This window comes from Colletotrichum lupini, chromosome 5 (genome assembly GCF_023278565.1).
Source record: "Colletotrichum lupini chromosome 5, complete sequence".
Taxonomy (NCBI): Eukaryota; Fungi; Ascomycota; class Sordariomycetes; order Glomerellales; family Glomerellaceae; genus Colletotrichum; species Colletotrichum lupini.
In genome coordinates, this window is record NC_064678.1 from 5,671,023 (window position 1) to 5,688,267 (window position 17,245).

A 17,245-nucleotide genomic window follows, 5' to 3' on the forward strand; every position below is an offset into this window, starting at 1 on the left:
ACCATACTTTTTACTAAAATAATTTAATTAATTATAAGTTAATTAACGGCCTTTAATTAGTCTAATCTATTCGAATACTAACTACGTAAAGCCTAGTTTATATATATACCTAAGACCGGCGGTCGTATAGCGGCCGTAGCTATACTTAGTAGCAGAATAGCGGGAGCTGCTAGCAGAATATCCTCGCCCTAAAATAACATCAGAAACTGAGGAAGTGAGGTCCTGAACGACGGGGGAGAGAGCCGTAAGCCATCGTCTATCGGGCCTAGGGTTCGTAGCGCCGTTGAACCGACAGAGTGACAGCAGTCGAACAAAAGAAGTAGTTCGCTGTCAGGCTTCTGGGCCAGTTCGAGGACGTCTAGCTTCTTAGGCCTCGGTAGACGAGCGAGTTCTTGACATTGGGTGCTTTCTGTACCTACTCAGTCCGGTTAGCGATTATACAGCCTCCCATTTGCACCAAGAACGCCGGGGAGGGTATGGTGGTTTCTCTACCGCGTAAGGACACCACACTGTTGTCGTTAGGTGTTCCGTGCTTGGGGATGCGGCCGGGCACCCTGGAGAACACTGGGGTAGGCCTGCAAGTTTTTCTGCTCTCCGAGAGATAACCTGTCCCTTGGCGAGCGGTTGTGTCATTCAGCTGATTTCCCGCTGGCTACTCAGGCTCCCGCTCCTTCATGCTGAAGTCTAAAGTCTGAATTCGATGGCAGGCCACAAGCCGCAAGCATCCAGGATTCTAGGTTGACTTGCTGACAGATGGACGGTAGAAAGGGGGCGCGTGCTTCCCACGAAGCCCCCGTGTGTTGATCCTGGAAAGATGAGCGGGGAGACACGTTGTGGAATTGAATTGCAGTTATGAGGTCCTGGGAAATGGACGGGAGAATAGTATCCGTAGGACAAGGAGAGAAACAGAGAGACCAGAGAAAAGGGCGAAGTACCTTCAGGTTGCGGCACAGTGTCTCCTGAGTCCAGAAGCGCTTGGCAGCTCCGGCAATCTCGCGTGCTGAGGGCTGTCGGTACAAGACGATACCTCTGCTAACCTGATTAAACTTTTTGAGGCTTTGCCATTGGCTTATTCTTCGTATTCTGCTGCTGTCGAGCCGCGGGTTGCAGCTGCTTTTGCACCTGTTCCAAGGTCAGCCAAAGTACCTACCTCAATGGGCAGGCAGACAAGTATTACCTACTTTATAGAACAGTCATGATGCGGGTGCTAAGGTAAGGGTCCAGCAGGCAAAGTTGGCGGGTTCCGTGGTTCAGGCCAATGTGTTCTCTCCTCTCTGTCTTTCTCACTCGCCTACCGCGGACTCAGGCAATAAGCTGTGGTCTGTACGCTTGAATTCGGAGTATGGTGGTGTGGTGCAGAGTAATAAGGTGAGAGAGGTGTTGAGGTACTTGTTGTAATCTCCAAGTCGAGTGTGCCTGCCCTCCATATCCCGCGTACTTGCATGTACCCTGCCTCCCTCCAACCCAAGCCTGCCTGCGCCTGCCTTGCCTCGACGTGCCTTAGCCTATACCATCCAAGCCTGCAACACCAGTCGCTCTTCCTCCCGGTCGACCCTTTTTTTTTCGGGGCCCTTTCAGCATTGGCGTGGCTCCTTTCTCAATTCCTTCCCCTTCCTGCTGGGCTTACCCGAACGTCCCTCGCTTTTGGTCTTCTTGCCCTCGACAAAACTTCTGGCCGAATTCATCTCGCATTCCCTTTGAGGACCTCAACAAGGTTGGAAGAGCACCAAAGTACACCTTTGCACACCCGCCTTGAGAGCGCGAACTGCATCGCACTGCATACCACCTTATCCTTCAACGGGATCCCTGATACTGAGTCGCCCTGCTACCTATCTCTGGACCTCTCAACCCTTATCAACTCAATCGACGACCTTTTGGCTTTCGTCAGCCTTGGCCCACCCCCTTCTGGAGACTGTGTGCTGCAACCAGTGCTGTCTATCGGACGACACGAAACTGCCCAATCAGTTAACCTCCTGCTTTCGTCTGCCTCAGCAATTCGATTGTCGACTCGGACTTGTCTTGGGGAGGCTTGTGCTACTTCGTCTTTTGTTTGCGCGACATCACCGACCGTCGGCCGCCCTTAAGCGATACTTGCAGCTCCCACCTGGCGCAACGACAGCGACGATAAGTCAACAGCTACGACCTCTAGAGGACGCTCTCACGTCTGCAATTCTGCGACTGTGGACACTCGTCGTGCCGGGGTACCTATCGGTCACTTTCTTCTTTCTATAAAGACGTGTTTTTCGGGTGGTGTCAAAGACCACCCTTTCATTCTCAGGAGCCATGCTTCTTCCCAAAGGCGGAATCAACTGGAAGTCTGCCCAGGCAAGACTACCTCCCACCAGAGCAGTATGGTCTTTCTTGACTAGAACGCGCTTTCTTCTTCTTGTTGCCCTGACCGGCACCATTCTGCTACTATGGCGCGGTATTCGCTCGTCAGCTTCGGAAATGCAGAGGTAAGTTTTCACCTACGTAGCCATTCTCCCTCCTTAAGGGGCGCGATATTTCCCTGCGATGCGCCGCGAAAATAATGGCTTGCTAACTTGCGACTTTGCGCAGCTTCTACTGCTGGGGCCCCGCGAAACCCCCCATGGAGATGTCGCTCAATGAACAAGCTTCGTGGGCCGGCCACCTTCAAACCCCCGTCATCTTCAACCACCACGAGCCCCTGGAGATCAACCATACCTCCATCATCCACGTCGACCTCAACCCTATCAAGTCCACGCGCAAGGCCGTTACCAACGAGGAGCGCGTTCTGATTCTCACGCCTCTCAAGGATGCTGCTCCGTACCTGTCAAAGTACTTTGAGCTGATTGCCGAGCTGACGTACCCTCACCACCTGATCGATCTCGCCTTCCTTGTCGGTGACTCCAAGGACGATACCCTCGCCGTTCTCGCTTCCGAGCTGGACCGCATCCAGCGCCGTCCTGACAAGATCCCCTTCAACAGCGCCATGGTGGTCGAGAAGGACTTTGGTTTCGAGCTTAGCCAGAGCGTTGAGGAACGCCACTCGTTCAAGGCCCAGGGTCCCCGACGAAAGGCCATGGGCAAGGCTCGCAACTACCTCCTTTCTGCTGCCATGAAGCCCGAGCACTCTTGGATCTACTGGCGTGACGTGGACATCGTCGACAGCCCCAAGAAGATTCTGGAAGATTTCATTGCCCACGACACCGACATCCTCGTGCCGAGTAAGTACATATTCCGTATGGCCACGACATGGAAAATGCTGACGATATGGCAGACATTTGGTTCCACCGCTACCGCGATGGCCGTGACATCGAGGGTCGCTTTGACTACAACTCTTGGGTTGAGTCTGACAAGGGCCGCAGACTGTCAGCTAGCTTGGACAAGGACGTCGTCCTCGCCGAAGGTAAGGGATGCTGCTTCTAGTACCTGTAAGCGGATGCTAACCACAAGCCACTAGGTTACAAGGAGTACGATACCGGACGCAGATACATGGCCAAGGAGGGCGACTGGCGCAACAATAAGGATGATGAGCTCGACCTCGATGGTATTGGTGGCGTCAACATTCTCGTAAAGGGAGATGTCCACAGATCAGGTTTGTTCACCTTGTGCCTGAAATACCGAGCTTTTTTTCTAATCTTTGCAGGAATCAACTTCCCGTGCTACGCCTTCGAGAACCAGGCCGAGACAGAGGGCTTTGCCAAGATGGCCAAGCGCGCTGGTTACCGAGTCGTCGGTCTGCCCAACTACGTCGTATGGCACATTGACACTGAGGAGAAGCCCGGAAACGCATGATCCCATCAAGGATGCGTTTTTAGCCTAATTCCTTTCGATTGTACGACGATTTTTTCCGACTTGGTCCGCGGAATGCGGCTGGCGGAGCACAGCACTGTATGACCACGTAACGATACACACACATGGTACTTGGGAGCGTTTCACGAGGAGGCATTTCCGGATACTGGTCCCAAGCTTCTTGGCCCACGAATGATGGTTGGGAGGCCCAAGTGTTGGTAAATGCCCCGGCTGCTCTGGTAACCATGAGCTCGACTTTGCGCCACATATATATCCGACGACAACCTGACCTTTCTTTGGCTCGACGTCGACTACTTGAATGAGCTGGCCATGAAACGCAAGACGGACGGAGAGAAGAGGGATGCTCCTTTGGCGACTCATACCGCATGAAAGGATGCCTCGCTGTAATAATAGACTTGGTTACGTCACCCGTTAGCATAGGAGGGGGAAAGGTAACGCCCAACATAGGAAGGGGAGCCCCCTATTCGGCCTCGGACTTTGGTATGTAGTGACGAAAGCAGCACTTTATCGAGAGAAGAATTGCTTGTTGAAGTTTCCTCTCGACGAATGAGTGTGATAGCTAGGGTATGAGGAAACTCTGGAGTTCAAAGAGGCGTAATTTATACATTTTGATTTGTCCCGAAACTACTCTCTATCGTCTGTCGTGCTGTGAACTCGTTCCCTTGGTCTATGGTTTGATGGCGGCTGGCCAGGGCCATAGACTGAGTTCAGTCGACTGTGTATCATTCAGAACCTTGTTGAACGCAGGGCTGCGGTTGGCCTAGCCTCTCCGTCTATACGATAACTACGCACCTGTGTCCTAGCTTATCTCACTCTCACTCTCGCTCTCAGATCAGCGCGCCGTGTCATGGCTTAGGGCAAGCAGGAGTACTCGTCAGGCCAAGGCCTTGACTGATGCGTGAAAAGTCTTGCGATAGCCGTCGTCCCTGTTCTCTTCTCGTGTTACTGGGCGGAGGGTGGGACCGGGGAAAGGGGACGGAGGGGCGCTTATCTTGCCTTGTAGACGGAAAGACACTTTTCATCATGTCACTATTCTATCCTAAAAGTAATACAGGGTTCTCGAGTTTGACGGAGCAATCTACGAATCAAATCCGAACAACGTTTGGCGCTCAATTGTAGTAGCCCCCTCACCCGGACCTTTCCTTCCCATGAACGAGGTCCCTCGTTCCCCTCTCAGGTGGTCATCTAGGTGACGGACTTACCTTGCCTTACCTTTCATTAGGCATCCAAGGGTATATATACCACCCCCAACGTCTCTCCTGTCACCCGCACATCAGCGTCCGTGTAGGTCGGCGGGTCAGGTTAAGCTGTGTGCGAAGTGGTCGAGTGGTTCATAAAAACAAATGCTCCAATGAGGTCAGAGTTTCTGGGTTAACCGAAGGGCGCGCTGTTTGGGTCTGGGTTGGGCGTGAATTATGAGTTTAGTGTTCCCCCTTCTTCCTTTCTATATAATTCTATTTTTATTCGAAGGGGGCCTTTGGTGCAGCTTTTCTTTTCGGCCTGGAAGGAATCTCGAGGTGTCCTTTGCATGCAGCTTGGTGCAGTCGAGAACACGCGGGAAACCATGTCCACTTGCTTGGAAGATAATGTAGTCAGCTCCATAAGCCTCTTTATCTTGATGGTGTTCTTGCATGCGGCGATGGCCCTGTGTATTGTCGTTTCTAGCTGTACTATCAGCTTATGACGAACAACAAGATGGAGACCGCCCGCAAATTGCCATTACTGGACTCGCCGGTGTCTGGTTTTCTTCCGTTGTCTGTGAATGGAGTGCTACTTTTGTTAAAGTCCAGCGGCGGTAGAGTTGAAGATACCTGGAAAGGGGCGCTTCGCACTGGGAGCGTGGCTATACATTTATGGCTCTTTGGAGGCCATTGGACAGCCTCGGAGTGCCAATGCTTTCCTTCATACTTAGCTTATGAGGGTTCACGTAACAACCCAGGTATACTAGATCCGTAACAGGTCTTAGGGGAATAAGCTCACTGGCTATTGTCACTTTGCTCTAGCAATGAGCGGCAAGTCACGGAGTCTCGCCTTTAGTCGTCTGGAGTGAAGATTGTTCTGATGTGAAGTGATGTTGACCATATCTTGAATTGCCTTTGCATCCTCGGATCCTCTCTAAGATATCCAACACTGGCAGAATTACGAATCTGCTGCAAGTGAGCATTGAACCGTGAATTCGGGAATTTGCTACTTTTGTGCAGTCTTTCTAGGCATGAGTGAGAAGAGTGACACGTCAGCCCTTCTCCTAAGATAGTTGCTCGTATAACAGAGGGGAATGAAAAGAATTGTAGCTAACTGGCGACGTGAGATCATCTTTCACTAATCCGTCTTGCGGGCGTGTGCGAATCTGTTTGTAGTCACCCTTACTATTAAGTATTCGCAGGAACGAAAGCTTGGTGGTCCACCTGATCTACCAAAAATCCAAATCGAGAACTGAATACTTGGTGGAAGGCGTTACGTAGCCAAGAAGCCCACCATGATTGCACCTCAATTCGTCAATAGCTGCACTGACGGGCAGTGCTACACCATCTCCTTATAATGATGGTCTTTACCTGTGGGTCGCCAGCGCAGTCCAGTAGTAAAGTTTTCTCGAAGCATGATCACTATGAGTTCACTGATTCAAGAAGTACGCCCCGAGATTCGATTGTATCTTGTCAGGTGCTGATGTAATTTTGATTCCGATTGTCGACCACATCTTTGCAGCCTCATTGGTAACAAGGCACCGCCAACTGAATCTCGCAGATGATGTATCCGTATGCGAAAAAGTGATTGCGATCAATTGACATGATAAATAGTGCGATGAACCTAGCCTATAAAAAGATTGAGATGCGGGTTCCCATATAGCGATAGTTTTGAGGAAATTCGGCAGCGACAGCATCAGTATATTCAACGACCTTCAACGCAGTCAGCCGTCAAAGAAAGTCGTTACTCATGATGTTGATGCACTGCAGTGGGTCTGTGGGTTGCGACCAGTGAGAGTGCGTACAATGTCAGCTAGCTTCCGCGAACCCGGGCCGGGGGGGCAACCGTGAGAACATTGATATTCCAAGGCCAAAAAAAAGTGTCATCAATTGGTGCTATTCGAGCGCAGCGGAACCTGTAAGTGTAGCAGGGAGTTCCAATTGACGAGAAAGCAACCCCCTCCAAAGGTCTATACATAAGGTACACGAACCGCCTGGCCTTTGTTCTCTCTAAACTCGCTCGCCCCCCTGGTCTAAATTTCTGTCGCGCGCCCGGCCAGGCGGTTCCCCTTCGTCATACTTTACAGCATCGTGCGCGCGGCTCGCTCTCTCCGCCTCCTTTCAGTCCAAACGTGATCCCCCACCAGGAAGATGTAGTTTAGTGGTGCTTCTTCTGGACCTCCATGGTCTCAAAGGCCAGCCTCTCGGCCTCCTCAGCCTGGATCTGCTGGATGATGGGTCCGAGGTAGGGGTAGTCCTATAGTCGAGGGTCAGTCCTCATGTGTCTCTTCGATTCAATCGTCCGGGATGCGCACCTCCTCGGGTTTGGTCCACTCGTTCTTGGGCAGGAGCTTGTGCTGGTAGGAGAGCTGGACGGCGCGGCGGATGCGGTAGACGCGGTCGTAGGACTCCTTGGGGGAGAGGCGCTTCAGGGCCTTCTGGACGATATCGGTCTCCTCCTCGATGAGGTCGTCGAATCTGCAGTCGAAGGAAAAATTGGCAATTAGTTTCTGTGTTGTCTTCCGGAGCCTCGGTGGCAATTGTTGTGGTCGGGTTGTCGAAGAGTTGCTTACCTCAAGCCGAGCTTGCGGTGGCCGGCAGCGTTGGCGTACCAGTTGGAGAAGGGGACGAAGATGCTCTTCAGGAAGGGGCGGGCAAGAATGCCGTCGGCGAGCTGCTTGGAAATGAGCGAAGTCATTGTGGCGGCTATGTGGTGCGTGGTGGGCGCGGAGAGGAGAGGTTTCGATATAATGCCGCGGAGTACGGTTTTGCGGATCGCCTGAGGTTGGGACTCTATGGGAAATTCGTGGAGCATCCCGGAGATGCGCAACGATTCGGGACGGACAGGTCATGTGATCATCCTTCAGATTCCGGCACGCGCCACGTTAGGTGTGGCTCATGACTACAATGTGGCTGATGAGAAGACCCGACAGCACGGACCACCCAGAGGCAGAGGTGCAGATTTCGTGATTGGATCCCGGGCCCGATGAGGTAATTGGAGCTACCAACGGGATGCCCGCCCACGATAGCACTGCAGACCCTGCTGCGAATGATTGGGAATTGCATTTTGTGGTGCTGGGCAAAGCCGCAGGGAACCGGCGGAGGTGGAGCTCCCCTTCGATGGTCTGGAAGCTTGAAACTTTTCATTCTGGGCTTTTTGGGATTGCGATTCAGAGACTTTGGACGTCGTCTGGGATGTCTTTTGGACACTTGGCGTCTCTTGTCTTTTTAATCGCAGCTCTTCTCACAAGGACATTGGCAACTGTTTGGAGCGAAATATACATCTTACCAGACTACATAGCTGCCAGTCATTAACGTGAGATAAACGACACTGCGTCATCTTCTGTTGCTGATCATCCAGGGCTGTAAACAAGAATTGGGAATATCGGCTGCTCCCGGGGTTTGAGCCAGCACCCGAGGGAAGCTTCCCGTCTTCCTCGGTGGTTTATTCGTAGTGGTACTCTTTGCTTAACGGCAGAAAAGCAACGGGCGCGTCATCGCACAGGTCCCTTCCTTCAGCAGCCCATTTCACCCGTGGACCTGCTCCGGCACATCTTATCCAGCGCTCCAACTGCTCCTTCCTCCCTCCCAGCCCACTAGATTACGCCTGCCTCCACCTGTAAGAGTACCCTGAGCGTGGGGACCTCCTGCCAAAAAGACAGCCGATAGCTCGCATCATTTTGCTCTCGTGCTCCGTCCCGCTCCACCTCGGCGCTTTTTCGCAATATCCAATCTCCAACTCCCCCGACTGCGCTCTTACTGCGTACCGTACCGACCACCACCACCACCACCACCACCTCTCGTCCTGCTCCCCTTCTCCGCCGTCCGCCTCCTTTCTCACCCCTCACTTCCCGATCCCGTGTGCTTGGGAGCCTCCTTCTCGCCAGAACCGTTCTCGAATACCTGCCCTAGACAACTGTTCCCCCGCAAGGCCAATGGGCTGCGATAACCGCTAGTCGTTCAGTGTCACGGCGGCGTGGGAGCGTTCCCCGCATACCGGGACACTTGGGAAGGTCCAGCATCTATCCAGCTACCAGACTGAGACGTACACGACAGACACAAACGGAGAGACGGCCAAAGAGAAAAGACACCAAAGAAGCAGCACGAACGTCGAACAAATCACGACGAATACACCGAGAGAACCGGCTTAGTCTACCCGCACTTTTCTTCGCATCCAGTTCTCCGAGAACCAGCAAACGTAGCGGGACATCGCCGCCTTTTCCTTGCTGATACCGTACCCAGCTTGCGCCTAACCTCCGCACTTCTGAATCCCGATCATCCTCAACAGTGAGAGGGGATGTCTCACGACGAACAACCCGACGCTGAACGAGGCGCACCGCACCCCAACGACGAAGAATATGGGCCTTACCCGACCTCGACATATCCCAACTACAGCAGCTCGAGAGCGTACCCAGCCACAGCTCCTGCCCGCGCAGCGATAGCTGCTATTGAAGAGGCCGTTGCTGTCATGCCCACCAACGAGACGATTACTGCCTTTGAGCGGTGGGCAGCTGGCGCCTCCGACGCCCAGTTCAACGCCCTGTCCGGTGCTGTGGGAGGATTTACCTCGGGCGTTGTTACGTGCCCGCTCGACGTTATCAAGACCAAATTGCAGGCCCAGGGTGGCTTCAACCCGGTTGAGAAGGGAAGACATGTCGGACATGGCCCGAAGCTTTACAATGGACTGCTTGGCACCGCCCGTGTGATTTGGAAGGACGAGGGAATACGCGGCATGTATAGGGGACTCGGCCCGATAGTACTGGGTTATTTGCCCACCTGGGCTGTATGGTTTACCGTCTACAATAAGAGCAAGGACTGGTTGAAACACCGTCATGGTAAGTGGAAGTCTCTGTTATTGGGGCGTTGTGGGAGTCATGTTGGCTGACTCGAGATACAGACAACACGGTGTTGATCAACTTTTGGTCATCCATCATCGCTGGTGCCAGTAGCACTGTCGTCACGAATCCCATTTGGGTAATCAAGACTCGCTTGATGTCGCAAAGCGTTGCCCATGACCCGGGCAAGTATCATTCGCAGTTCCCGAGATCGGGCAACACACCAACTTCCAGACCGACAAATCACAGCTCATGGCACTACCGGTCAACAATCGATGCGGCACGCAAGATGTACACTTCCGAGGGCGTCCTTTCCTTCTACTCTGGTCTCACACCCGCCTTGCTGGGACTTACGCACGTGGCAGTGCAGTTCCCAGCATATGAGTATCTGAAAACGAGGTTCACTGGCCAGGGTATGGGAGAGCCGACTCAGGGCGATTCTCAAGAGTCGCAATGGATGGGAGTGCTGGGTGCTTCGATATTATCGAAGATCATGGCGAGCAGTGCCACATACCCTCACGAGGTGATCCGCACGAGACTGCAGACACAGAGAAAGCCCGTGGGAGGAGCCGAGTATCTACAGGGTCTGGGAATCAAAGTCCCTTTATCCGAGGACGGCAAACCGCAGCAGCCGTTTACACCAAAGTATCGCGGCGTGGTCAGCACCTTCCGGACGATCCTCAAAGAGGAGGGCTGGAGGGCCTTCTACGCTGGCATGGGCACTAACATGATGCGAGCGGTGCCGGCCGCGACAGTGACGATGCTGACGTATGAGTTTGCGATGAAACATTTGAATCATGCGAGGAGCGAGGGCAAGAGGAAATTAGGAAGGGGTACACCTGCCGAGCCATGATCTGGTAGGGCAGAAGCCAGAGAGAGCGGTCTCATTTCGAAGAAGACAGAAGTGGAGAGAGAGAAACTTGTCAAGGCAATATGTGCGTTTTAGCAGTCTCGAGGGGAAAAGAGAAGATGTTGAGATTAGGAAATGGGGATGGGATTTTCCAGATACCCTTAACTTTGGTCGTCAGGTATAGACAAACTCGATTCAGGTCACGGAAACCAAGCAATACTTCCCCTTTCTTTACTTGAGAGATGGGACCTTCGACCCATCCCTCCCTCATCTTCATCACATGCAAAGGATGGTTTTCTTTCCTAGTTCACAACCGATTTCGGACACCTATGGTAGTTCATAGTTGAGAAGCGGGGGGAGCATGGCATTGTTTATTCCTACCGACGGGAAGTAGGGCGGCTCACTTTTGTAGCATTACACTTGTTTGGCGCGGAGTATACAAGGAGTTTGATACGAAAACACACTGAAGCCATGTTTGTGTTTTCACTCTCTTTTGGTATTGAGCAGTCCGCAGTTGCCAGAGACAGAAACGTGGGCAGAGAAGGGAGGGGGTATAACTACATTAGAAAACCGTGAAACAAACTCCAAAAAAGAGTAACGAAAATTAACCCGCGAAAGCCCTACTGCTTTCCTCCTTGCCATTGAACTAGCTTTTTGGTCTGCAACTCCTGATACAGAGGGGCAGTGATCGATGCTGTGGGAGATGTGGCCTTTCACTGTGTCTATCCGGTGAACTTGCCGCGCTGCGTTCGTTCAGCACAGCGCGGTTTTGGCGCCACGCTCACAAGATCCAATGCATTGGGAACCTTAAGACGGGCTACCGTTGCCGGGTCCATGGCTCGGGCCGTGGGGATGTCTCTGCACAAACGTCAGTTTCTTCATCCCGAAGTTCCCACTGCTGTATAGCATTTTCCAAAGGGGGGGGGGGGGAATGGGTAGACGTACGGCCTGATCACGCGCCGAGCGGATTGATGAGCGGGTGTATCTGGTTCGATATTAGCTTTCACCTCACGATCCTTCTGAACAGCAGACATCCGAAGAAGACGTATCGTTATGTGAACCCTGAGACAGATGACCCCAAGTGTTAGACTTACGCGAAGAGGATACAGGCCATCGTGAAGGCGGCTAGAGGGGCCGTGATGGTCTATGGGGAAGGGGGGGTGTTGTCAGTTCAGGAGGTTCTCTTCATTTGGGGAAAGTTTCGTCTTTTTCCTAACCCGCTTACCTTTGGTGTCAGGTTTCCCTTCTTCATCTTATGAGCATCGCCCGACCGGAGGACGTATGTTATTCTGTGTTTTGGGATGCGGTGAGGTTTGAGGTTTCGCGAGGGTGAGAGGGGGTGTGTGTAAGTGAGGTGAGTGGGATCATGGATGAGATGTGGATGGGCTGATTGTGGTTAGAGGATTGGGGACTGGTGGGGGGATATGCATGTATCCGGGTCAAAGAAGTGATTATAGGCATATGAGGTTGGCTTTGCCCTGGAGGGCTTGTTGGACTAGGTTTCGTTCAGTTGTGTTCAGGGACAAGTTTTGTAATGACAGAACTTTGGCAGGGCAAGCGAGATATCTGTAGTCCCAAGAATGGTCACGTTTTCTAACGCGAACGCTCTTTCGTTGTTGAGAGACTGATAATTGATGTCTTGGCTAATCGGTGCTTGACTTACAACAACGTGCCGTTGTTGTTCTCCCAAACTATCTTACCTAAGTCAAAGGCATGTAAAGAGAGGTAATGGAGACAAAACACGATGAGACAGACATACGTAGTACGAGTAAATCTCTATGCCATTTGAATTGAGCTTTGAGTAGACAAACCTTTTCCATCGACTCAGTGTGATGGTGCAAGGATGCGAAGAAGTCAGAGAAAAGCGGCCTTCACATTAGCAACGCAATGAGAGTGGACCCACACGTGAAATCAACTAGATTTTTTTGTAGCGTCTGCCAAAAAGGATTAAAAAAGAAAGGATTAGCGGAGGAGAATCGTGTAGGTTATCCAAAGCCTGCAACACAAAGGGTTCTCCAAATACTCCAAAAGGTTAAGCCCGTGATAGCTTCACATGACAAGAGTGGGATTCGAACCCACGCCAATTACTTGACTAGCACCTGAAGCTAGCGCCTTAGACCGCTCGGCCATCTTGCCTTCGTGTTGTTATTGAGATCCTGGGCTCGGGTAGAGTTTATGTTAGATTCGTCGCGGGTCGTGGCGGGCGAATCACGCTTAACCGAGATATCTTGTTAATCGACAACGGCATCTGAGCTGTTCCCGGGAGATAGTTGAGGTCCCTTCTTGAACGAAACAATGACCTCGCAGGCGCCTTCGGCTGCGTCATGAGGAGCGATGCTGACTGTGACCTCTTCCTCCGTACCGTCAGACAGCCGGATGGTGCGCGAAGCCGGATTCGTGCTTGTCGCAAAGTACTCTATTGGGCATAGTTGTAATGCCGGCCGAAAAGGGTAAGTCTTGTATCCGCCTCGCACTATGTAAACCAACATGTGTCGGGCAGTTGCGTACGAGGTTGATGTTTCATCCCACTTGCCAAGTTGGTCGATCATCCATCTACCCATTTCATCTTCTTCATAGTTCAGCAAAGCAGCCCAGCATTGGCGGGATCTAGATTTGAGGCCCTCGGTGATGGCGCAAATGAGGAGGACTTTTTCGCCCGAACGAAGACAGAAGTGCAGAAAACGAGCTTCCGTTGCGTTGCGAACTGCTTCCTGCTTGACTTTATCGAGAAATACTCGATTCAGGCGATCCCAGAGCGCACTAGGTTGTGCATGGAGAGTCTCGAATGGACCATCATTCAGGAGCTGGATATCGACAGAAACGAATATTGCGTTCTTCAACCTGGTACTCTGCATTTCCAAGGCCGCTTCGGAAGTCAAATGGCGTACTAGCTTAACAGGTTTGACTTTCTCATCGTACACCCACGATTTCAATACCTGTATCCCTGGCAGGCTTGGTGCTGAACGGCCTTGTAGGCTGTGAGACTGTGCGATTAAACTCCAGGGCTTATAACGCACAAACCCGGAGGATGTTTTGGCAATCATGACACCTATTAGAATGGAATTGCCGTCGCCGTAGCTTCTTGAAGACGTCGGCTTAGGTAAATCTGGGTTCAGAAAACTGCAATGTAGCGGTAGCACGTATCCTGCTTCATCCCGAGTGCTGGCATTGTCGCCGAAGCCATCTATGTACCAGAGCACGGTTTTGATTGAGAACTTCGTCCTGGTCACGCCAACTTCAAAGTCTTCGGACAGCGTCATGTTGTTGATCAGCTTCAGATTTGAGCATGCGATAAAGTCGGACGGTGACTTTGCAAGCAGTCCGCTGTATTCTTCTTGTCGCTCTGGATCTGTGACCGATGAGGCCCAGGCAAGTAGAGACAGATCGTTTGTTTCTTGCATAATCTCAGACTGCAGCCGGGCAAAGGCTTTCTCGCCTTCGCCGTACAGCAAAGGCATGTTGATATCAAAAATACCTAGTAGGCAATAGGCAGAGTCTTCGGTTCGAGTAGTCTGGCGTTTTGAGGCCCAAGACATGCGGGTTGCAACGGGGACCTTGAGTAGAGGAGCCTTGCCAATAAGGATGGCCTCGTCGATGCCTGTGATGGACGATAAGAAGGGCGACAAAGTATCCTTTGAACCAAGTAGCTGCCAGGACGCGTTGTAAAAAGTGACGACCTTTGGCGCAATCAGCTCTTGAAGAGTCCAACCCCGGGTGAACCACCGAGAAGCCCTCAATTTTTCGAGTAATGTGGCCGAGCCAGCCAGGTCATTCACATCTGAGAGATAGGCGAAACAGATCCATGACCGGTTGTACCAGCGGAACATTGAGTTGATAGCCTCGGATAGCTCAGCGCTGGATGCTTTGTCGATGCAGCAAGTGTCGACCCATACGTAACCCAAGTCGAGGGATTTGGCCACTCGGCATGTGTTGTAAATCTTGTGGTAACCGGACTTTCTCCATACATTGTCGTCTCTTTGGTTTTTGAGTTCCTGGAAGGACACTTCTTCGCTAGCCCAGGTATGAGAGAGGATAGCATAAGGAAAATCTGGCTCGATGAACTCCTCCAGCTGAAGGGTATCGACGTTGATGAGCCACATGGCCGGTACTTGCAGCCAGACAGATGTGGTTTCTCAGGGACAGCAACTAAAGACAGATGGGGTCTGAGGAATGAAGTAAGAAGGCTAAGTTGGTTGCAAAAGATGAGGGAATGGGCGTGCTCGTTGACGAGAGGAAGGTGTCTTTAGCAGAGCGGAGGGCAGATGAGATTTCGAAGAGATCGTTGCCTCACTTGAGACGGAGTTGAGTGAAAAGCCAGAACCAACGAATCAGGATTGCAGGTTACAGTTGGAAAGATGTTGGCATATGAGAAGGTGCATATGCGTGTTGGAAGGCGCTTACACAAGGCGTTCTACGCCGGGATCTGCTTCCGCCTGCCTCACACATCTTGGAGGAGGTATTGTTGGACCTGTATCCTCATCAGGTCGGTGATGGCATCTCGAACCACTGACTGCCACCGGAGGAAAGTAAGATGTAGCAAAGAGATTAAGAGGATGAACGCAAAGCACGGTGTGTAAGAGACAGAAGTGTCAATGACGGCTGGTTGCTCGGCAGGTGAGACAGCGTACTTAATCTCACATCGGTGACATCGGCTTTTAGGCCCAGCCATCTGGTGTTTCCCCCCACAGCAAGCCCGACGCCGGACGGGCACCAGAACGTGCGCTCCCTTGGAGGCTAGCTTCACTAAGACCGCCAGCTCGGGGTCGAGGAACGCACGGGCAATGGTCGAAAAGCTTACTGGACGATGGACAGGGGTGCGAAGACGTTCTTCACTGTTGAGAATGAGGGAAATGGCAGATGGGAGGTCAAGAGAGGTCGGGCGGCAGGGAAACAGCCGAGAGCACGAAAGGCACGAACTGAGGGACCTGCACCTCTTTCTTGCTCCATACTGAGTGCTGACCATGCTTGCTTGCTCTCGTTTGGGGGAACCCAGACACGCAGATTCCGAGCCAGCACTCTTCAAGGCAGAGCAACCATACAACGTTGACACGGCACCACCACCACCCCCAGAAACAGCAACGGCTAATAATACCGCTGCTCACGGCGACCGGAGCTTAATAATTAGGCTGAGCCAGACAGAAAGGAGAAACACAAAGAGGAGGGGAGGCTGGACGTGAGTGGGAAGGGAAGAGACACTGAACAGGGACAGACTGGGGGCGCCCGCACCAGCACCCGCGACGCACCGCACCGCACCGCCAAAATGCAGCAGCGCAACACGGCAGGACATCTGCATCGCATCAGCCCCCTGGTCCCGGCTGAAGCTCTGGCCATGGCCGCCTGTGATTGGCTCATCTCGAGGACGTCCTCTTCGACCTCCTGTTTACCTCTCAACTTCCCTCGATTCCCGTAAACCCCCTCCCATCTCTTGCAATTTCGCATTCTTTTCCCATCGCATCTGGATCGCATCACCAGCGCATCGCCGCTATTCAAGTCGCACACTCTCTGCGATCTCCCCATTGTATATCTCTCTACGGATACCCGTACCCACCCTACACAGCATACATCCTAGCTGAGTCTATATACCACCATGCCTGTCGAGCTTCGCAAGCGCAAGGCCCCCGAGCCTGCTCCGGCTCCGGCGCCCAAGAAGGCCTCGTCCAAGGTCGCCAAGGCGGCCGACAAGGTCAAGGGCGCCGTCAAGGGCAAGGCCGAGAAGCCTGCCGAGAAGCCTGTTGAAAAGGTTGCCGAGAAGCCCGTCGAGAAGCCCGCCGCTGCCAATGGCTCTGGCAAGAAGGTCAAGGCGGCTAAGGGTGAGACAATCGACCTCGACGGCTTCGGCGGCGACATTGAGACCAATGATGGCGAGAAGACGACCCTAAAGGAGCTCGTCGACAAGAGCAAGGCCGGCGTCGTCCTCTTCACCTACCCGAAAGCCTCGACTCCCGGATGTGAGTGTGTCCCTGCACCGATAGATGCTTGGTAATACCTACCTCTTGCCCGATCAACCGTGCTGACGAGCTTTTGATATCCAGGCACCAAGCAAGCCTGCCTCTTCAGAGACTCGTACGAGCCGCTTACCAAGACGGGTTTCGCCATCTACGGCCTGTCCATGGACTCGCCCAAGGCCAATACCACCTTCAAGGAGAAGCAGAAGTTGCCTTACCCGCTGCTCTGCGACCCCAAGGCGACCCTGATTGCTGCCATTGGCCTGAAGAAGCCGCCCAAGAGCACCCAGCGCGGCGTCTTTGTCGTCGACAAGGCCGGCAAGGTCCTCATCGCTGAGCCCGGTAGCCCCGCGGGCACCGTTGACGTCGTCACGGCGCTGATTGAGGGCGGCGATGTCGACGGTGCCGAGGAGGCCGCGACTGAGGCCCCTGCCGCCGATGCCAAGGAGGAAGAGGAGGCGGCCAATGGAGAGGTCAAGGCTGATGAGGAGAAAAAGGAGGATGCTGCCGATGAGGCCGAGAAGAAGGATGAGAAGAAGGACGAGTAATTATGTCATATTGCTGCAGTGTAAGTATAATTTCGTGACGGAAAATGCGTTTGCAATTGGAGGGCCTGAACAGCGCAAGGCAAGGCAGGGTTTTCTTGTATCCGTATAG

General features: G+C 52.8%; 7 protein-coding genes and 1 non-coding gene across 8 annotated transcripts; 4 read left to right on the forward strand and 4 right to left on the reverse strand.

Annotated features, from left to right (window-relative positions):
* Nucleotides 1-2,283: 2,283 nt before the first annotated feature.
* On the forward strand, nt 2,284-3,759 carry CLUP02_11102 (uncharacterized protein; the record flags this gene model as incomplete). The annotated part of the gene is made up of 5 exons (XM_049290070.1): nt 2,284-2,456; nt 2,560-3,188; nt 3,242-3,370; nt 3,425-3,559; nt 3,611-3,759. 5 exons carry the CDS (start codon nt 2,284-2,286, stop codon nt 3,757-3,759), a joined length of 1,215 nt encoding a protein of 404 aa, XP_049147215.1.
* Nucleotides 3,760-3,881: 122 nt separating this feature from the next.
* Nucleotides 3,882-4,146, forward strand: CLUP02_11103 (uncharacterized protein; the record flags this gene model as incomplete). Its single annotated transcript, XM_049290071.1, has 2 exons — nt 3,882-3,954; nt 4,007-4,146. The coding sequence occupies 2 exons, from the start codon at nt 3,882-3,884 to the stop codon at nt 4,144-4,146; spliced, it is 213 nt and encodes a 70-aa protein (XP_049147216.1).
* A 505-nt stretch (nt 4,147-4,651) lies between these two features.
* On the reverse strand, nt 4,652-7,656 carry CLUP02_11104 (ubiquinol-cytochrome C reductase complex 14kD subunit; the record flags this gene model as incomplete). The annotated part of the gene is made up of 14 exons (XM_049290072.1): nt 4,652-4,791; nt 5,350-5,438; nt 5,467-5,601; nt 5,771-5,892; nt 5,969-5,983; nt 6,074-6,124; nt 6,183-6,210; nt 6,264-6,284; nt 6,393-6,506; nt 6,707-6,733; nt 7,039-7,076; nt 7,138-7,215; nt 7,274-7,487; nt 7,532-7,656. The coding sequence occupies 14 exons, from the start codon at nt 7,654-7,656 to the stop codon at nt 4,652-4,654; spliced, it is 1,197 nt and encodes a 398-aa protein (XP_049147217.1).
* A 1,599-nt stretch (nt 7,657-9,255) lies between these two features.
* Nucleotides 9,256-10,646, forward strand: CLUP02_11105 (uncharacterized protein; the record flags this gene model as incomplete). The annotated part of the gene is made up of 2 exons (XM_049290073.1): nt 9,256-9,793; nt 9,856-10,646. 2 exons carry the CDS (start codon nt 9,256-9,258, stop codon nt 10,644-10,646), a joined length of 1,329 nt encoding a protein of 442 aa, XP_049147218.1.
* Nucleotides 10,647-11,365: 719 nt separating this feature from the next.
* CLUP02_11106 (uncharacterized protein) lies at nt 11,366-11,895 on the reverse strand (the record flags this gene model as incomplete). Its single annotated transcript, XM_049290074.1, has 3 exons — nt 11,366-11,501; nt 11,738-11,787; nt 11,869-11,895. 3 exons carry the CDS (start codon nt 11,893-11,895, stop codon nt 11,366-11,368), a joined length of 213 nt encoding a protein of 70 aa, XP_049147219.1.
* An 802-nt stretch (nt 11,896-12,697) lies between these two features.
* Nucleotides 12,698-12,779, reverse strand: CLUP02_tRNA180. Its single transcript has one exon. It is a non-coding gene; the product is annotated as a tRNA-Leu (tRNA).
* Nucleotides 12,780-12,874: 95 nt separating this feature from the next.
* CLUP02_11107 (uncharacterized protein) lies at nt 12,875-14,743 on the reverse strand (the record flags this gene model as incomplete). Its single annotated transcript, XM_049290075.1, has 1 exon — nt 12,875-14,743. One exon carries the CDS (start codon nt 14,741-14,743, stop codon nt 12,875-12,877), a length of 1,869 nt encoding a protein of 622 aa, XP_049147220.1.
* A 492-nt stretch (nt 14,744-15,235) lies between these two features.
* On the forward strand, nt 15,236-17,136 carry CLUP02_11108 (AhpC/TSA family protein; the record flags this gene model as incomplete). The annotated part of the gene is made up of 8 exons (XM_049290076.1): nt 15,236-15,257; nt 15,332-15,360; nt 15,400-15,517; nt 15,597-15,685; nt 15,853-16,049; nt 16,116-16,161; nt 16,213-16,591; nt 16,676-17,136. The coding sequence occupies 8 exons, from the start codon at nt 15,236-15,238 to the stop codon at nt 17,134-17,136; spliced, it is 1,341 nt and encodes a 446-aa protein (XP_049147221.1).
* Between the last annotated feature and the right edge of the window lie 109 nt (nt 17,137-17,245).